Source organism: Geotrypetes seraphini, chromosome 1, assembly GCF_902459505.1.
Source record: "Geotrypetes seraphini chromosome 1, aGeoSer1.1, whole genome shotgun sequence".
NCBI lineage: Eukaryota > Metazoa > Chordata > Amphibia > Gymnophiona > Dermophiidae > Geotrypetes > Geotrypetes seraphini.
In genome coordinates, this window is record NC_047084.1 from 224,170,894 (window position 1) to 224,189,130 (window position 18,237).

The following is an 18,237-nucleotide window of genomic DNA, read 5'->3' on the forward strand; positions in this document are numbered from 1 at the left end:
ATTTAGTGCAGACCTCGGAGGGTCCAACTAGGGTGCTTATGGAAGATAACACCTTGGTACGTACAGATAAGGAGGTGGCAGATGTGTTCCAGAAGTTCTATCAAACACTGTATGATACTCCTGGTATATCTGAGATGAGGGGTGAAATCTATCTGGACACTATTTCGATTCCTCGGATTTCGGATTCTCAACAGCAGATGTTGAATGCCCCAATATCGACGGATAAGGTTTCGCTAGTAATTCAATCTAGTAAACTGGAAAGCTCTGGGACCCAATGGGTTTCATTCTGAATTTTATAAATTATTGCATGCCGAGATAACATCTGTTTTGGCTTCCGCTTTTAATGCCTACATTTAGAGGGAATCTCTACCGTCTTCATTGCGGGATGCTCATATAGTGGTGATATTAAAGCTGGGTAGAGATCCAAATTTGCCGAGTTCTTATCGTCCGATTTCGCTTCTGAATACTGAGGCAAAGTTGTTTGCCAAAATTCTGGCTAATCGTTTGGTGCATGTACTACCTGATCTCATAGCAGATCCTCATGTGGGATTTGTGAGGGATCGGAAAGTGACCTGTAACCTTTGCTGCATCTTGGCCTCTCTGGAGCATGTTAATAATCTTCACTTATCATCTCTCCTGGTTAGTTTCGACACAGAAAAAGCATTTGTCCGGGTCCCTTTTTATTTGCAGTTTTACAGCATTATGGTTTTGTAAGGTTTTATTTGGCAGCCATCCAAGCACTTTATTTTTCTCCTTTGGCATCGATCTAGGTAAATGGAATGGAATCTCAGCCTTTTGAGATTAAGAAGAGTTCTCTGCAGGGGTGCACCCTTTCACCTCTTTTGTTTATTTTAACTCTAGATCCTTTGATAAGTGATAATTCTGCAGACTCCTGCTATTAGTGGAGTATCCAGTGGTAGGCAGGAATTCAAGACTCCTGCCTTTGCAGATGACCTGTTAGTGCATTTTACTAATCCAGAAGCCTCTCTACGGACTTTGTTAATGGTGATGGTGGAATATGGGGATTTCTTAGGGTTTAAATTGAATTTGGATAAATCCCTGCTGCTTGCTACCTCTTCATAGGTCCGCAAGGGTTGTGTGGGCTGGTTCCCATTACAGTGGGCAGATTCTTCTTTTCATTATTTAGGAATTCACTTGACTCCCTCAAACGTATCTCTTAAGAACTTCAATGTGCGGTTACTGTTAGATTACATGCGTCAACACCTGGACGGCTGGAAATTTTTTTCCCTTATCTTTACATGGTAGAATTCAGCTATTTAATATAGTTATCTTTCAAAAATGCTTTGTTATGCAACTCTTGCCAATTTGTTTATTGCAGAAAGATCTTCAAGAGCTCTATAGATTGCTGTCTAAGTTTTTCTAGAAAGGCACGAAGCCTAGTGTGGCTTTTCGCTATCTACTGGGGTCTTGGTCTCAAGGTGGGATGGGCGTAACTGATCTACAGAAAGTATAATCAGGCTTGTGTTCTATGCTATCTTGGAGACTGGATTCTGGAACAGGAGACCTATACCTGCTTTGATTACGAACTAGCCTTGCATCACCCTTGGCAATTGTGCTCTTTACTTCACGTTCCTAGGGCTTCGCTTCCTATACCTCTACGCTCTTCTCTCTTACTGAACTCCCTCAGAGATACCTGGTAATTTTTAGTGATCTTGCTTGGTGAGAAGCCTGGGGTTTCTGATCAACTTCCTATTCGGGGGAACCTCCAGTTTTGCTGGATTAAGAATGTCTGCCTTTTCGAAGATGGTCCCAATCAGGCATAATATTATTGGCTCATATTCTTAGGGTCGATGGTACTATGTAGCCGTGGGGGAAATTTCAGCAGAGGGAGGGGATTTTGACCACTGATCATTTTGCCTATTTACAATTATTACATTATGTGCATTCTTTGGAAATAGAGAGGCTTCGGATTAGGCTGATGTTTCTGGAGATGGGTCTGACTGTGTCTTTGTTGCATAAGGCCATATATATTGTTGCTTCCAGTAGATCTTGGACGTCCTTGTGTGCCAGATGGGCACCTGAGTTGGATTTAGGGCCACAAGATTTGGATGTAGGAGGATATATTGAGTGTGTCCCTGCTCTTTCTGTGTCTGCTGAACTAAGGGAATGTCAATTTTGGGTTCTGCACTGGACATACTTTATTCGGGTGCAGTTGTATAAATCAGAACTGGAGTATATCTACTAGGTTTTCTTGATGAGTTTAATAAAATATATTTGAACATAAATCAGAACTGGTGGGATATTCAGTAGGGAAAGAGCTGGGGGGGAGGGGGTTGGGGGCTATTGATCTCCAGGACTCAGAGTCTAGGACCCTGGTACAGATGTTATCGTAATATTGTTTTTATGTTTGTTTTTATTGGAATTTTTCAAATTACAATTCTATATTCAGAATTTAAGAAAGTAGAGTTACAACAAAGAAAAAGAACTTAAAAATCATGATTGATCAAAAATTGACAAAATCTCCACCAAGCCCACTTTATGGGAGGCTTTAACCTATTTTTTCATTACATAAATTTCTTTAAAGAAAATAATAAGACCTGTAATTCTAAACAAAAGGAAAAATTCTTAATACTTAATCAAATTACAGTCCAAAATTCTGGTGGTACATTATGTATATTAACTCCCAAAAATAAAGTCATGTAACTACTATTCCTTTAAATTTTCATGACATGATTCTAAAAACTTGTAATTGTAGTATTGTTAAGCAGTTGGGATATGTGTAGGATGCCAACCAATAGCATCTACACTTCTCCCTCCATATTCACAGGGTTAGGGGGGCAGAGCATAGAACATAGAAAAATCATGAATAATCTTTTAGGGCTGATTCTGACCCATCTCCGCCACCCTCCTGCCACCTGGACCTCGCCACACTTTACCTTATGGTCTAGCGGTGAAGCCTGGCAAGAGCGATCTTCCTACGCTCCTGCCCCGTGCAGAGCCGTCAACAAAAATGACTGCCGTAAGTTCCCGTAGTCTCACGAGACTACAGCGGGAACTCATGGCAGCCATTTTTGTTGATGGCTCTGCACAGGGCAGGAATGTAGGAAGATCCTGCTGTCCTGCTTCACCGCTAGGCCACCAGGTCTAGCGTGGAGAGGTCTGGGAGGCAGGGGTGTGTCAGGGTTTAGAAACTCATGAATAATCGAAGTTGAAAGTCCTAAACCTGTGAATTTGGAGGGAGAAGTGTATTATTTTGTAAAACTGATGATCATGGTTTGTTTCTTGGTCTGTGCATCCTCTGTTTCTTGTTTGACTTTCTGTTGTTTAATTGACCAATTTCTATATTGTATGCTTTCAATCATCATTAATTTAAAAAAAAAAAAAAAAAATAGGTGTCTTGCTGTTTTGAGAATGGATATTTTCTTCACAAATCTCCATGAACATTTTGACTGCCAGTCTAAAGTGTGTAGTAAAGGGGAAGCTGAGTGGTATACTGCAGTGTGTCTCCTGTTCCCTTTTTTCTCCTCTTGCTCCACTGAAAAAGGTATTGGTAAGTTGTTGATCATGTGTAAGGTTACCATATGGCTTCAGAAAAAAGAGGATGGATTGAGACATCTGGGTTTTACTTCCACTGAAAGCAATGGAAGTAAAACCCAGATATCTCAAACCGTCCTCCTTTTTCTGGAGCCATATGTTAACCCTAGTCGTGTGCTTATTTTCCATTTGTATCAGCAGCAGCTTGAGCTAATGAGTTCAACTGTGGTCAGGGACCTTAAGCCTATTTTCTTCTGCTGCTAATGTTTCATATGAATGGCTTGTATCCATCTTCCCACCTAAAAGGCAAGTGACTGCAGAGGAGAAGGGAAAAGATTGAAAGTCGATGTTTGAGGGTTGATAATAGTGGAGGTCCTAGTGGTGTGTGAAGAGGAGGAGGAAGTGGTCAGTTTTCATTTAATATAGATAAGTATGTTGATTAAAATAAAAACCTCTGAAAATGTGCCTTCTGTTTCTGTGAAATAAATTTCTTTCTTATTGATAAATTAGTGCTTATCATCTTAATTGTCTTCCAAATTAGTAGGCAATTGCTAGGCACCAAGATTTTCATCTTGCTGTATCTTACTTCATTTCACCTTCAAATTTATGTCCCTAGTAGCATTTTTTGTGCCATCAGTGCAGTATTAACCTGGTACCTTGCCTATGTCCTTCCTGTGTTACAGATTGCTTGTAGAGAAGATCTTTGCTCAGTATCTTGTCCCCCATAATCTGGAAACCCAAGCAAGAATGAAGTGTCTTTACTATCTGTATGCTAATTTGGATCCAAATGCTGTCAAGTGAGTATATATAATAGGGAGAAGCTAGATGGTTTGTATGCACAGCAGAATTACTCATATATTAGTTTGGGTAACACTTGATGTAGTTGATTCTAGACTGGCTGACAGTTTGACTTTGCCCCAGCACAGGTATGGAATCTCAAAACATAATTTGTTCAAAGTCCTTATTTGCCCTGGGGAGACTCAATCTGATGAGTATTACTTGGATCAGATGGTAAGATAAAAACATAAGAATTTACCATACTGAGACAGACCCATCAAGCCCAGTATCCTGTTTCCACACAGGTCTCAAGCACCTAACTAGACTCCAAGTAGTAAAACATATTTTATGCTGCTTATCCTAAGAAAAAGCAGTGGATTCCCCCAAGCCATCTCAATAATGGCCTATGGACTTCTGTTTTAGGAAATTAGCCAAACCTTTTTTAAACCCCACTAAGCTAACTGATTTCACCACATTCTCCAGCAACAAATTCCAGAGATTAATTACACATTGTGTGAAGAAATATTTTCTCCAGTTTGTTTTAAATCTACTACTTAGTAACTTCATCCCATGTCCCCTAGTCCTAGTAATTTTGGAAAGAGTGAACAAGCGATTCACATCTATCCTTTCCACTCCACTCATTATTTTATAGACCTCTATCATATCACCCCTGAGCCATCTCTTCTCTAAGCTGAAGAGCCCTAGCTGCTTTAGCCTTTCCTCATAAAGAAGTTGTTCTGTCCCTTTTATCATTTTTGTCACCCTTCTCTGTACTTTTTCTAAATCTGCTATATCTTTTTTGAGATATGGTGACCAGAACTGCACACAGAATTCGAGGTGCAGCCGTACCATAGAGTGATACAAGGGCATTATAACATTTTCATCTTTTTTTCCATTCCGTTTCTGATAATTCCCTAACATTCTACAGTAGAACTTCGGTTTGCGAGTAACACGTTTTGTGAGTGTTTTGCAAGATGAGCAAAACACTCAGCAAACTTTTTTCTCACAAAACGAGTGTTGACTCGCTACACAAGCTCTCACTATGGTGGCCCAGGGTGGGTACCTGCCTGTGGGTGCTGCAGCCCTTGCAGCGTGGTGGCTTCCTTTCCAGGGTAAGTGCATAATCTCTTTTTCAGCGTTTTTTTATGTTGTTGGATTTTTTATTTTTATTTTTTTTTTTTAAAGTCTCCATGAGCATGATTTTTCTGACTGCAGCCATCTTGTATTTAAAACAATCTTTCTTTCTGAAGCCTCTATCTGCTTCAAAACCCCTCGATTTTTGTACAAATCAACAGGGATGGACTCCTCAGAGTGTGATGACCTATTTTATGTAAAATTTGGTCTGGATAGCTGGCATTGAGGAGCATCCATGTACCACGTGCCACAGAGCACACGAGGGAGTGGCCAGAGTATCAAGCTTAGCCCCATCTGTGTCCTCCAGGGCTGGTAAACCAGGGTCCAGGAAATGTATAGAAAGTTCCATCTGGAGTCCAAATTTAGCGAAGGTATGAAACACAGATGCGTAAAGTCCATGGAGCCCATAAACCCCAGTAGGAGGTCCTGCAGGGATGGTTTCTCTCCACTGCAGAAGGCTTCTCCCCAGAATATGTAAATCTCATGTGGAGAGCATTTTTAATGGGGTTAGGCTGTGTAGCGCAGCCAGAAAGTGTGCTGTCATTAGTCCAGGGAGTGTCTTTGCTTTCTATGATTTCTCCTCAAATAAGCTGGCCCACAGTTCCAGTGACCGCTCGGAGCCAGACTGGCAGGATTGGAGATGAGACTCCATGCCTTTTGTCTCTGTACTAGGAGACAATCCTGGGAGAATCTGGTTCCCTCTTTGGGTCAGTTCTAAGTTTCCAAGTTTTATTAAAATTTGTTATTCCGCTTATCCATTTTCTAAGCGGTTTACAGAGATAAAATTATATACAATTAAAATAAGAGGGTAATACAGAACAAAAGTCATTAACAGACAATATACATGTACATACAGACATTGCAGACTAACAGCAGTTACAAGATAATAAAAGGGAAGAAATACAATTTTAAATAGGATAGGGAGACATAAAAGGATAACACATATAGGAGGGGGGAATTACGTCTGTTGTAGATGAAAGGTATTTCACTTTTATAGGTCAAATGCATCTTTAAATAAGGTCTTTAGATTTGGTTTGAATCTTTCAAGATTCAGTCAGCCAAGATGCCTCTCTGACACACCAGCTATTCAAGTCAGTCTCTGTCCACCATTTTATAACGGATGCAATTAAGTAATTGAACATTCTGGGTGCAGAGTGGTAAAGTTTCGCTGACAGCTCATCCAAATGTAACCAGATTCCTAAGAGGTGCGCTCCAGTTGAGGCTTCTACTAAGGCATACAGTCTCGTCGTGGAATCATAACACCATTCTAAAGGGCCTTATTAAAGCCCCATTAGAGCCTCTCAAAGACTCAACCCATTTGGACCTCACAGTCAAGATACTGTCCCTGGTGGCAATCGTCTCGGCAAGATGAATCTTAGAATTGCAAGTTCTCTTGTAAAGAGCCCTTTCTCAGGATCATGGAGGCAGGTGTTCCTTCCTTCTGAAAGTTGTATCAGATTTGCACGTCAACGAGGAGGTTTGTCTGCCTGTTTTTCAACCCACAGGCAGGATAGCATGTTATAGAAACTGGGATGTGCAAAGAGTTTTACTTCATTACTTGGAAAAGACCAATGACTTTCACCTTTCCAATCATCTGTTTGTGCTAACCAACCAATCCAGGCACGGCAGACTGGCATCCAAGGCCTCTAAAGCCAGATGGATTTGCATGGCCATTTCATCTGCATACATCACCTGTAGCAATCAGCCACCAGTTTCTCTCAAGGCACACTCATCCACGAGTGTTGCATATTCATGGGAAGAGTCTCGGGCAGTTTCTCCCACAAGGATATGTTGAGCAGCTATTTTGTCTACTCTTCATACCTTTACAGGGTTTTACAGAATGGATGTGATGGCTTCAGTGGACGCCATCTTTGGGTTCTCGGTCATTTGGGCAGGCTCTTATGTCCCACCCTAGACATAATCCATTGATTTGATATGTCACCTAACATACAGACTCCTGAGTAGATGTAGCAGAATGAAGGATTAGGTTCTTACCTGGATAATCTTTTTTTGTTAATCTTCTCAGGAGTTTGTACGTTTTTCCCTCAGTATATTCGGTTTTGCCTGCTTTCTGCCTCGTATATTTGTAGATTCGAGGTCTGGAGTTTTCCTCTCAGCCAGATGATTTAAGTGTAAAGATATCCTGTATAAGTAAGTGAATAGCTCAGCCTCTGGCTTCTTTGATGATAGTGCTTGTTGTACACAACAGGTTGGTTCACTTCTGCTGCTATGTTATAAATTCCTGTTGAAAATTGTTCTTTTCTAAGTTGCAAAGCAGAACAGTATTGTATGATGTCTGCGGGGAAGTTCCCTGTACTCCTCGTTATTTGTGTTCTATTTCAGTGGCGATCGATTGCTTTGAAATGAATTGAAGGGGGCCCTACACGTCACTGGCAATATGGGAGGTGCTGAATGTTGTGAGTGACAAACTTCTGCAAAACCCGGTTCAAGGGAATGGATTAAATACCTAATATACAAACTCCTGAGAAGATTAACAGAAAAAAAGATTATCCAGGTAAGAATGTAATCTTTCATTATTAGATGCTAGGGTCCACCTTAGGGGTCAGCGCCCAAGAAAAAGATCTAAGTGTCATCATAGATAATACACTGAAATCTTCCGCCCATTGTATGATGGCTGCCAAAGAAAAAGCAAACAATATGCTAGGAATGATTAGAAAAAGGATGGTAAATAAGACTAAGAATGTTATAATGCCTCTCTATCGCTCCATGATGCAGCCTTACCTTAGTATTGCATTCAGATATAGCGGAATTAGAAAAGGTTCAAAGAGGAGCAACCAAGATGATAAAAGAGATGGAACTCCTCTTGTATAAGACTAAAGAGGTTAGGGCTCTTCATCTTAGAAAAGAAACGGCTATAGAGAGATATGATTGAAGTCTACAAAATCATGTGTGGTGTAGAATGGGTACAGATAAATCAATTTTTTACTCTTATCAAAAATTACAAAGACTAAGGGACACTCGATAAAGTTACAGGGAAAATCTTTTAAAACCAATTGGAAGAAATGTTTTTTCATTCAGAGAATAGTTAAGCTCTAGAGCACGTTGCTAGAGGATGTTGTAACAGCAGTTAACATAGCTGGTTTAAAAAAACAGGTTTGAACTAGTTCCTGGAGGAAAAGTCCATTGTCTGCTATTGAGACAAACATAGGAGAACCACTGTTTTCCCTGGGATGTTGCATAGAATGTTGCTACCATTTCGTTTTTTGCCAGTTACTTGTGTCCTGGATTGACCACTGTGGAAAAAGGATTCTGGACTAGATGGACCATTGGCCTGACCCATGGCTGTTTTTATGTTCTTATGTACAATACTTCAAAGGGCAGTTATGGTTCAAACCTCCCTTGAACTCCTCCTATTCCAATGTGGTTTTATCAATAAGTTACCCAGGCCCTCAGCGGTGCCACCATAGGTTCAATAAACTATCATGACCAATGGATTTATGCCCCTAATCGTCATCGGGTACCTGGTATTATAGAAGTCTAATATTTTATCTGTATTTATAATTTTCAATTTTCAATAACTTAAATAATTTAAATGCTTTAAATAGCAGAAATGCTTAAATGGTAAATGCTATGCACTTAGCTTGGGTGGTTAGCCTAGAAGGACAGAGTCGCCAACATGTTTCACCCCGTTAAGGTTTCCTCAGGGCAATATCCCTCATAACTATACACTCAACACGACGCGGCCACCCATAATGTGATCAAAGATCAAAGTTCAAGGGAGGTTTGAACCATAACTGCCCTTTGAAGTATTGTACATGATTCACCCTTCTATAAAGACTCTACTATTTTGAAGCCTTTTACTCATAAATTTATGTTCTTATGTGGCATCCCTAACTCTAGTAAAATTGAGAAATGCAAGACCTGAGCCAGAAATCTTACTCAGGTCCTGCTCCTAGTAATATACAGTACTGCCATCAGGCTATACCAGGACAACCCAATATTTCTCTAAACCTACCCATTCCCAGGAATTGCAAATGACCAATTTACAGAAAAAAAAATGACTGAATAGTAACAAGCTCAACTGATTCAGTTGCATCTGTACATGTAAATTGTTGCCCCAAAGACAGGAATGATTTACTTAAATATACACATTCCTCACTTTGGGTGCAGCAGGTTTTGTGTTGTGGATTTATAGAAAAAGAACTAGTACCATAAAAGGACTATTATATTGCTCAGTAATGGAGTAAGATTCTCTGTTTAAAAAATTGCCTTTATTCTGTTAGTGACATAGTAGTATCCCTGATGGTTTTAGAGAGTTTTCATATTGCTGCCTGTGGCAAAAGAATATGGTAGAAGATAAAGGCACTAAAGCTCAACTTGTCTGTCCAGTTTATTTCTTGATGCTTTGCAACAGCCCCAGCTTTCCTCTCACTTCTTTGCAACTTATAAGATCATCTTTGCTTATTACCTGATTCTTAAATTCCATTATTTGTTTGTACCTCCACTGGAAGAATGGATTTCATCTCTATCAAGAAATTTTTTCTGAAATTGTTCCTTAATATGAATCCAGAGGGACTCTGATAATATGGTCTAGAGCATTTTTCCCCAGGATAAAGTTTCCTCCTTTTTCATGATTAGATTGTCACTCTTCCTCTCCATCTACACAATCAGCCTGCCTCTGGGTGGCTCTGATGAGATCCTGGTGTGGATCTTCAGGGGAACCCAGTGTGTGAGTTCACTCTGCTCCTCCCAACGGAAGACACCGCAATGCCTGGCTGGGAAGATCAGGAAATCCAGGAAACCATTGGGCAACTCCATGCTGCCTCTGGGCGGCCCTGATCAGACCCCAGCATAGATCTTTCAGTTACATCCCTTCCGGATTCCATGCACTAGGTGTTCAATTCCAACTTGCAATCTAGGAGTTGCAGAAATCCAACACTTTTCTGAGCAAATGCTCCTCCTCCTTAGACTGAGAGCTAGAAACATATTCAGTTACAATTTTTGCAAGCAATCCATGAAGAAGTCTTTTGCACTGTTTCTTTTTCTTGTTTTTTTCGCTTAAAATTCATTTTTCGGTGGCTTCAGTGCCTTGAGACCCCTTTCCTGTGGTCCCTTGTTGGAAGAAAGGATGCTGGACTGTTCCTTCACAGAAAAACTTTGGTGGACCTGTGGAGCCAGTCTGCAGTGTACCATCCTTCCTAAACTCGGGGCCCATTCCCCTGGAGTTTGCTTGCCTGCTAACCTTGTCACAGGTTTTAAGCGCAGGCTGTAAAATTATATCTCAACCTAGATGCAGGGGTAAAGGGGGAGGATTAGCTATTATCTTAAGAGTTCTTCAAGTCCACAATTCTAGCTTCAAATTCCTCAGCATACCTAGAAATCCTTTCCTGTAAACTCTGGACAGAGCAGTTAGAAAACTGTCAACGGTGCGCGCGCCCCATCTTTTTGACCGACCTGCACAATTGGTGTCTCCAGTGCCTGGGTCCGTATCATAGGGCTTCCTCCTGCACCCGTTGTGCTACTCTTAAAAAGCGCACCTTGAAAAATTGACAGATTCAACAGAAACTTCTGTTCGGTGCCGCGATGGCTGATACCTCAGCATTCACACCGACATCGGCAGCTTCTAAGCCGGCACCCACTTCGTCGACGCCGCACGACATCGCTCCAGCGTCGCACCCTTCAGGTAAGTCGGCTAAGAAGCCTTCCTCCTCCCTGGAGCACCCTCCGGTCGCTGTGGCAGAGAGTCCAGTCCTGCTGACCTTCAACACCGGACTTCCAGGGTCGCAGTTCTCAGGTCAGGGATCCTGATCTTTGGGATGACTCTGAAGAGCCTCTGTTATCTGATGATGAGGCTTCTTCACCTGAGGAAGACCCCTCGGTGCGGGATCCTTCTGCCAAGCCTGATCAATCATCCTTTACATCTTTTTTAAAGGAAATGTGTGAGTCTCTTTCTATTCCTTTGGAAGCTGAATCTAAGAAGTCTAAAGCTTTTCTTGAAGCTTTGGACTTTGGTCAACCGCCCAAGGAATTTCTAAAATTACCTCTCCATAATATTTTAAGAGAGACTTTCTATAAAAACTTGGAGACACCTTTAACCATCCCCGGTGCTCCTCGCAAATTAGACACTTTGTACAGAGTTATTCCCATTCCAGGCTTTGACAAGCCTCAACTCCCGCATGAATCCTTGCTCGTGGAATCCACTTTGAAAAAGACTGCGGGCACTAGTGTCTTTGCTTCTGTCCCTCCTGGCATAGTAACATAGTAGATGACGGCAGATAAAGACCCGAATGGTCCATCCAGTCTGCCCAACCTGATTCAATTTAAATTTTTTAATTTTTTCTTCTTAGCTATTTCTGGGCAAGAATCCAAAGCTTTACCTTGTACTGTGCTTGGGTTCCAACTGCCGAAATCTCTGTTAAGACTTACTCCAGCCCATCTACACCCTCCCAGCCATTGAAGCCCTCCCCAGCCCATCTTCCACCAAACGGCCATATACAGACACAAACCGTGCAAGTCTGCTCAGTACTGGCCTTAGTTCAATATTTAATCCTATTTTCTGATTCTAGACCCTTTGTGTTCATCCCACGCTTCTTTGAACTCAATCACAGTTTTACTCTCCACCACCTCTCTCGGGAGCGCATTCCAGGCATCCACCACCCTCTTCGTAAAGTAGAATTTCCTAACATTGCTCTTGAATCTACCACCCCTCAACCTCAAATTATGTCCTTTGGTTTTACCATTTTCCTTTCTCTGAAAAAGATTTTGTTCTACGTTAATACCCTTCAAGTATTTGAACGTCTGAATCATATCTCTCCTGTCTCTCGTCGGAAAGGACGTTCCGGGCAGCCAGGCAGCGATTGGCTAGCCAGAACATCCTCTCAATGTCAGAATTGACGTCAGGTGGCAAGAGTTGGTCGGCCCCGAAGAGAAGCAGGGAGATCAAATAACACGGTGCCGGCCTGAGAAGGGAAGGGTAGCAGGTTGGGCACCACCGCTCTAGACGAGCCGCACTCTAGGGAGAACAGTGGACCGCCCCCCCCCCCCCTTGGTATGCCACTGGAGCAGCAGCGTGTCTGGCCGGCTCTTCCGTGGATAGCGCAAGGAGCTGCCAACCCGCGGCTTTGAACGGAACGAGCCGGCCAGACACACTGCTGCTCCAAAAGGAAGATAATGATCCAGTCCAGATCGCGGGCCGCAAATAAAATCTGGAGAGCCACATGCAGCCCGCGGGCCGCGTGTTTGAGACCGCTGATCTATATTTAGCTATCAACAGAGCTTGCAAAGTATCTTGTTCCCATTTTGAGACCAATTGTGAGTCAAGAGTCAAAATAATTTGTTCCAAATTAGAAAATTCCAGTTTTAGTTGTTTCCTAATATGCGCTGAATATGAAATTATTTGCCCTCTTATTGTAGCTTTGAAAGCATCCCATATAATTTCCAAAGAGACTTCCTCCAAGTTGAATGAGTTGAAAATACTCATTCATTTTTACCTGAATTTCCTCGAGAAAGTTTGAATCTGCAAGCATGTATTATTAAATCTCCACACAGGTCTATTAAAATCTTTTTCAGCAAACAGAAACTCTATCCAAATTCCAGCATGATCTGTCAAATGGATCGGATCTATGCTGGCTTTTATAATCTGTTGGATTAAATGATTTGAAACAAAAATATAATCAATTCTTGAAAATGATTTATGAACATGTGAGCAGAAAGAAAATTCACGAGCATTAAAATGAAGAATTCGCCATATATCTTTCAACCCACAGGCTTACACAAGGTTGTCTAAACCTAGTGGTTTTATCTGCTTATTAGTCTTATAGCCCGTTACATTAACGGGTGCTGGAATATATGTGTGGGTGTCTGTCTTTATTTTGTTTTCTCTCTCCTTAGCCGCTTTCTGTATTTCTGTCTTTCTTTCTTTCTGTCTTTTTTTTTCCTTGGCTGTCCACCACCACCCCTCGCTCTTCTGTATGCACTTAAGTTCTTCATCCACTAAACTGTACCATTCCCTTGGTTTTTTGCAGCCCAAATGCATAACCTTGCATTTCTTAGCATTAAATTTTATTTGCCAAATTTCTGAACATTTTTCAAGCTTCGCCAGGTCTTTCTTTATGTTATTCACACTGTCCTGGGTGTCTACTCTATTGCAGATTTTGGTATCATCCACAAAGAGGCAAATATTACCCGACAGCCCTGCAACAATATCGTTTATAAAAATGTTAAAAAGAATAGGCCCAAGAACAGAACCTTGAGGCACACCACTGGTAACATCCCTTTCGTCAGAGCAATCTCCATTAAGAACATAAGCATTGCCTCTGCTTGGTCAGACCAGAGGTCCATCATGCCCAGCAGTCTGCTCATGCAGCGGCCCATCAGGTCCAGGACCTGTATAGTATTCTATCTATACCCTTCCATCCCTTTTTCCTTCAGGAATTTATCTAATCCTTTCTTGAACCCCGATATCGTGCTCTGTCCTATCACACCCTCTGGAAGCTCATTCCAGGTGCCAACCACCCTTTGGGTGAAGAAGAACTTCCTAGCGTTGGTTCTGAATCTGCCCCCTTTTAATTTTTCCCAATGCCCTCTTGTTCTTGTGGTTTTCGAAAGTTTGAAGAATCTGTCCCTCTCCACTTTCTCTATGCCCTTCATGATCTTGTAAGTCTCTATCATGTCCCCTCTAAGTCTCCGCTTTTCCAGTGAAAAAAGCCCCAGTTTCTCTAGTCTTTCAGCATTGATCACGACCTTCTGTCGCCTTCCACTCAACCAGTTCTTGACCAAACCTGTCACTTTGGGACCCATCCCGAGGGCACTCAGTTTATTAGACGTCTATGTGGAACACTGTCAAAGGCTTTGGTAAAATCTAAATACAGCGGTACCTTTGTTTATGAGTATAATTCATTCCAGAAGCATGCTTATAATCCAAAGCACTCGTATATCAAAGCGAATTTCCCCATAGGAAATAATGGAAACTCAGATGATTCATTCCACAAACCAAAAACTTTAATCTGTAAAGGAATAGCCTAAGTCAGCTTCCCATTTAAGTCGAAAGCAACAGTTAACTTTGTCCCAGCAAAGGTCATTTTCAAGTTTGCCTGCCTCTGCTTCAAAACCATAACAGGTTCATCTGCAATCTACCTATCACACCATTTTTAATTTCCAGGCACCACTTGCACACATAGGCCCTGATTCTGTATAGGACAGAACCGGTCCTATACAGAACCGGTCCTACATTAAACCCCGATTCTGTAACCAGCGTCCATGGTACAGACGCCGGTTAGAGAATCGGGTTAAATTAGATACAGTCGCTACACTTATCGCTGCAAGGGATCTCTCCCTGCTGCAACAAGTATAGCGGCCGTGGCCGCCTGTCCCATCACCGGCAGGAGGATGCCCAACTCCTCCTGTCGGAACCCCGAACTCCCCCTCCCCCCCCAAACTCGTAATCGCCGACAGGAGGATGCCCAACTCCTCCTGTCGGAACCCCGAACCCCCCCCCCCCCCCAAACTTGTAATCGCTGACAGGAGGATGCCCAATTCCTCCTGTCGGAACCCCGAACCCCCCTCCCCCCCAAACTCGTTATGGACGACAGGAGGATGCCCAACTCCTCCTGCCGGAAAGCCCGACGACCCCCCACTTCAACTAATCTCCCTCCCCCAACTAACCTTTAAATGTTGGTCGGCTGGACGGTCTTGCTGCCGTCCAGCCGACAGGCCCGCCTCGTGGAAATGAGACGGGCCCGCCCCTTCCCGGCCCATCCCTGCTAAATCTAAGGCCTGATTGGCCCAGGCTCTAGAAGCCTGGACCAATCAGGCCTTAGGCATAGCTGGTCCGCCCATCCCCACTAATCCTAAGGCCTGATTGGCTCAGGCCCCCTTGCCGCAATCAGTATAGCGGCCGTGTCTACTTACAATGTAGACCAGCATTTTGCTGGCCTACATTTTAAGCGCCTCTTCCTCTACTAGGGAGACGCGTAGGGCCGCCTAGGTTTGCCTAAGGCCTTTAGGCAAGCTTAGGCATCTTGCGGGCCTCCCTAGGCTCCCGGAGGGGCCTTCAATATAGGCGGCCTGCCTGGGGAGCATTTTTTTTTTTTTAAAACGTGCAACCCGATTGGCTGATTAGACAGCTGTAGGACGCCTACAGCTGCCTAAAATCGGGACGCACTTTGTAGAATCAGGGCCATAGTGCCTACCTGTTTGCTTTTCCATCCTTGAAGGACTGCATCTACAAAAGATTCCTTGATAGATCATTATCATTCCAAGCAGGCAAATGGAATAAATGTTTAACCAACTTCATTTCAAATGCACACTCCTATCAAACCTTCATGAAGTCAATTAAAACCTATCTCTTTGATAAATTCTCTGACTCCTTTCCTGTCTTGTATCTTTGAAATGCTTCTGGATAAATTTTGAATAATCTTGACATGCTAATGTAGTTTGAAAGTCTTTTTTGTAACATCTGTGTCTGCATACAGTCTCTTCTCTTGTGAACCGCTCTGAACTGCTTGTGCTATTGCGGTATACAAAAATAAAGTTATTATTATTATTAATATAAAATATACTGTACATAATTGTATTGCAAGACCTCGCTCGTTTAGAACAGTCACTACACTCCTGCAGCGTATTGAGATTAGGTGGGAACTCGAAATTGGGTAGGACTATGTAGACTTTGAGCCAAATGGGATAGAATTGGGCACTGGCAGAATGAGTAGGAGTTCAGGGACTGTGCAACAGTGAAGGCAAGGCCGGGATGTATTGGGCTAGAATATATTGTACTGCAGGTAAATTGTGTGTGTACGTTGTGCGTGCTTGTTTTACGTTTAATTGCTGTGCTCAGCGATGCGATGAGCTTATGTTGTGCGTACTGTGATGACATGCACAATGAAGTGTTCGTATTGTAAGACAATACTTGTTGCTCAAGTTAAAATTGTATCAAATGTTTTGCTCGTCTTGCAAAACATTTGCAAACCACGTTACTCACAATCCAAGGTTTTAATGTATACCACATCTAGCGCACACTGCCTCTATCCAGTTCTCTGGTCACCAAGTCAAAGAAATTGATCAGCTTTGTCTGACAAGACCTACCTCTAGTGAATTCATGTTGCCTCTGGAGCTCTAATTGTATCAGCCATTCTCAAAGATAAACTGTAACATCTTAGCATCTTGGGTCTTCTTTTTCTTGGCACCCCATTTTATAAGAACTCCCTGAATAACTACTTTAAGAGCATCCCATAATATTCCATCACTCACTTCCCCTTTGTCATTAGTACTCAGATACTATGCTATGGTGTCCCAAATCTCAGCACAAACTTCTGTATCACCTAATAGAGCCTCAGTCAATCTCCAATGTGTTCTATTTTGAGATTTACATAAGAACATAAGAATAGCCTTACTGGGTTAGACCAATGGTCCATCAAGCCCAGTAGTCTGTTCTCACAGTAGCCAATCCAGGTTACTGATACCTGGCCAAAACCCATGGTGTAGCAATATTCCATGCTACCGATCCAGGGCAAGCAGTGACTTCCTCCGAGTCTTTCAGTAAGGCTTTTGATAGTGTTCCACACCGTAGGGTATTAAACAAGATGAACTCGTTAGGACTAGGAGAAACACTGACAGCATGGGTTCAAGACTGGCTTAGCGGCAGACTTCAAAGAGTAATGGTAAACGGTATTCCATCAAAAATGTCGAAAGTGACCAGTGGAGTACCACAGGGCTCGGTCTTGGGCCCGATACTATTTAATATCTTTGTAAGGGATCTGACTTGGGGATTTAGAGGCAAAATTACATTATTTGCCGATGACACAAAACTATGCAACATTGTGGGCAGGGCAACAGAACCTGACAGCGCAACCAGGCTCAACACCATGGAGCAGGACCTGCTTTTATTGGAACAATGGTCCAGTACTTGACAACTAAACTTTAAGGCCAAAAAATGTAAGGTAATGCACCTTTGGAGCGGAAATCCATGCAGAACATACACCTTGAATGATGAAAGCTTAACAAGAACTACTGCAGAAAGGGACTTGGGAGTTCTCATCCGGGAAGATATGAAAGCTGCTAATCAGGTGGAGAAAGCTTCAGCAAAGGCCAGACAAATGCTGGGTTGCATCAGAAGGAGTTTTATCAGCTGGAAGTCATACTACCATTATACAGATCCATGGTGAGACCTCACCTGGAATACTGTGTCCAATTTTGGAGGCCACATTATCAAAAGGATGTGAAAAGAATGGAGTCGATACAGAGAATGGCCACTAGGATGGTCTCAGGATTTAAAGACATCCCATATGAAGAACATCTGATCAAACTGCGCTTATATTCTCTCGAGGAGTGCAGAGAAAAGGGGACATGATAGAAACATTCAAATACATCACGGGTCGCATTGAAATGGAGGAGGAAATCTTTTTTCTAAAGGGTCCCACGGCGACAAGAGGGCATCCGCTAAAACTTAAGGGGGGAAGATTTCATGGTGACACCAGGAAATATTTCTTCACCGAATGGGTGATTGATCGATGGAATGATCTTCCATGCCAGGTGGTCGAGGCCAGTAGCGTGCTCAACTTCAAGAGTCGATGGGACAAACAGGTGGGAGTGCTATAGAGTTATGCTTAAACGGTAGATACTCCAGGGAGGAAGGGTTCTGAGTAGGTAGACTTGTTGGGAGGGAGGGTCCTTGAGTGGGCAGACTTGTTGGGCCATCGGCCCTTTTCTGCCGTCATACTCTATATTTCTATGTTTCTATAACAGACTATGGACTTTTCCTCCAGGAACTTGTTCAAACCTTTCTTAAAACCAGCTACACTATCCGCTCTTACCACATCCTCTGGCAACGCGTTCCAGAGCTTAACTATTCTCTGAGAGAAAAAAAATTTCCTC

At 42.5% G+C, this 18,237-nt stretch overlaps 1 protein-coding gene across 5 annotated transcripts in view; it reads left to right on the forward strand.

Annotated features, from left to right (window-relative positions):
* PDS5A (PDS5 cohesin associated factor A) overlaps positions 1-18,237 on the forward strand; it is a 645,453-nt gene that overhangs the window by 246,517 nt on the left and 380,699 nt on the right. For all 5 annotated transcript variants that reach the window (XM_033947170.1, XM_033947134.1, XM_033947143.1 and 2 more), the window contains exon 13: positions 4,179-4,292. In XM_033947170.1, the coding sequence (XP_033803061.1) occupies positions 4,179-4,292 (114 nt within the window). The remainder of the gene's footprint in view (positions 1-4,178; positions 4,293-18,237) is intronic.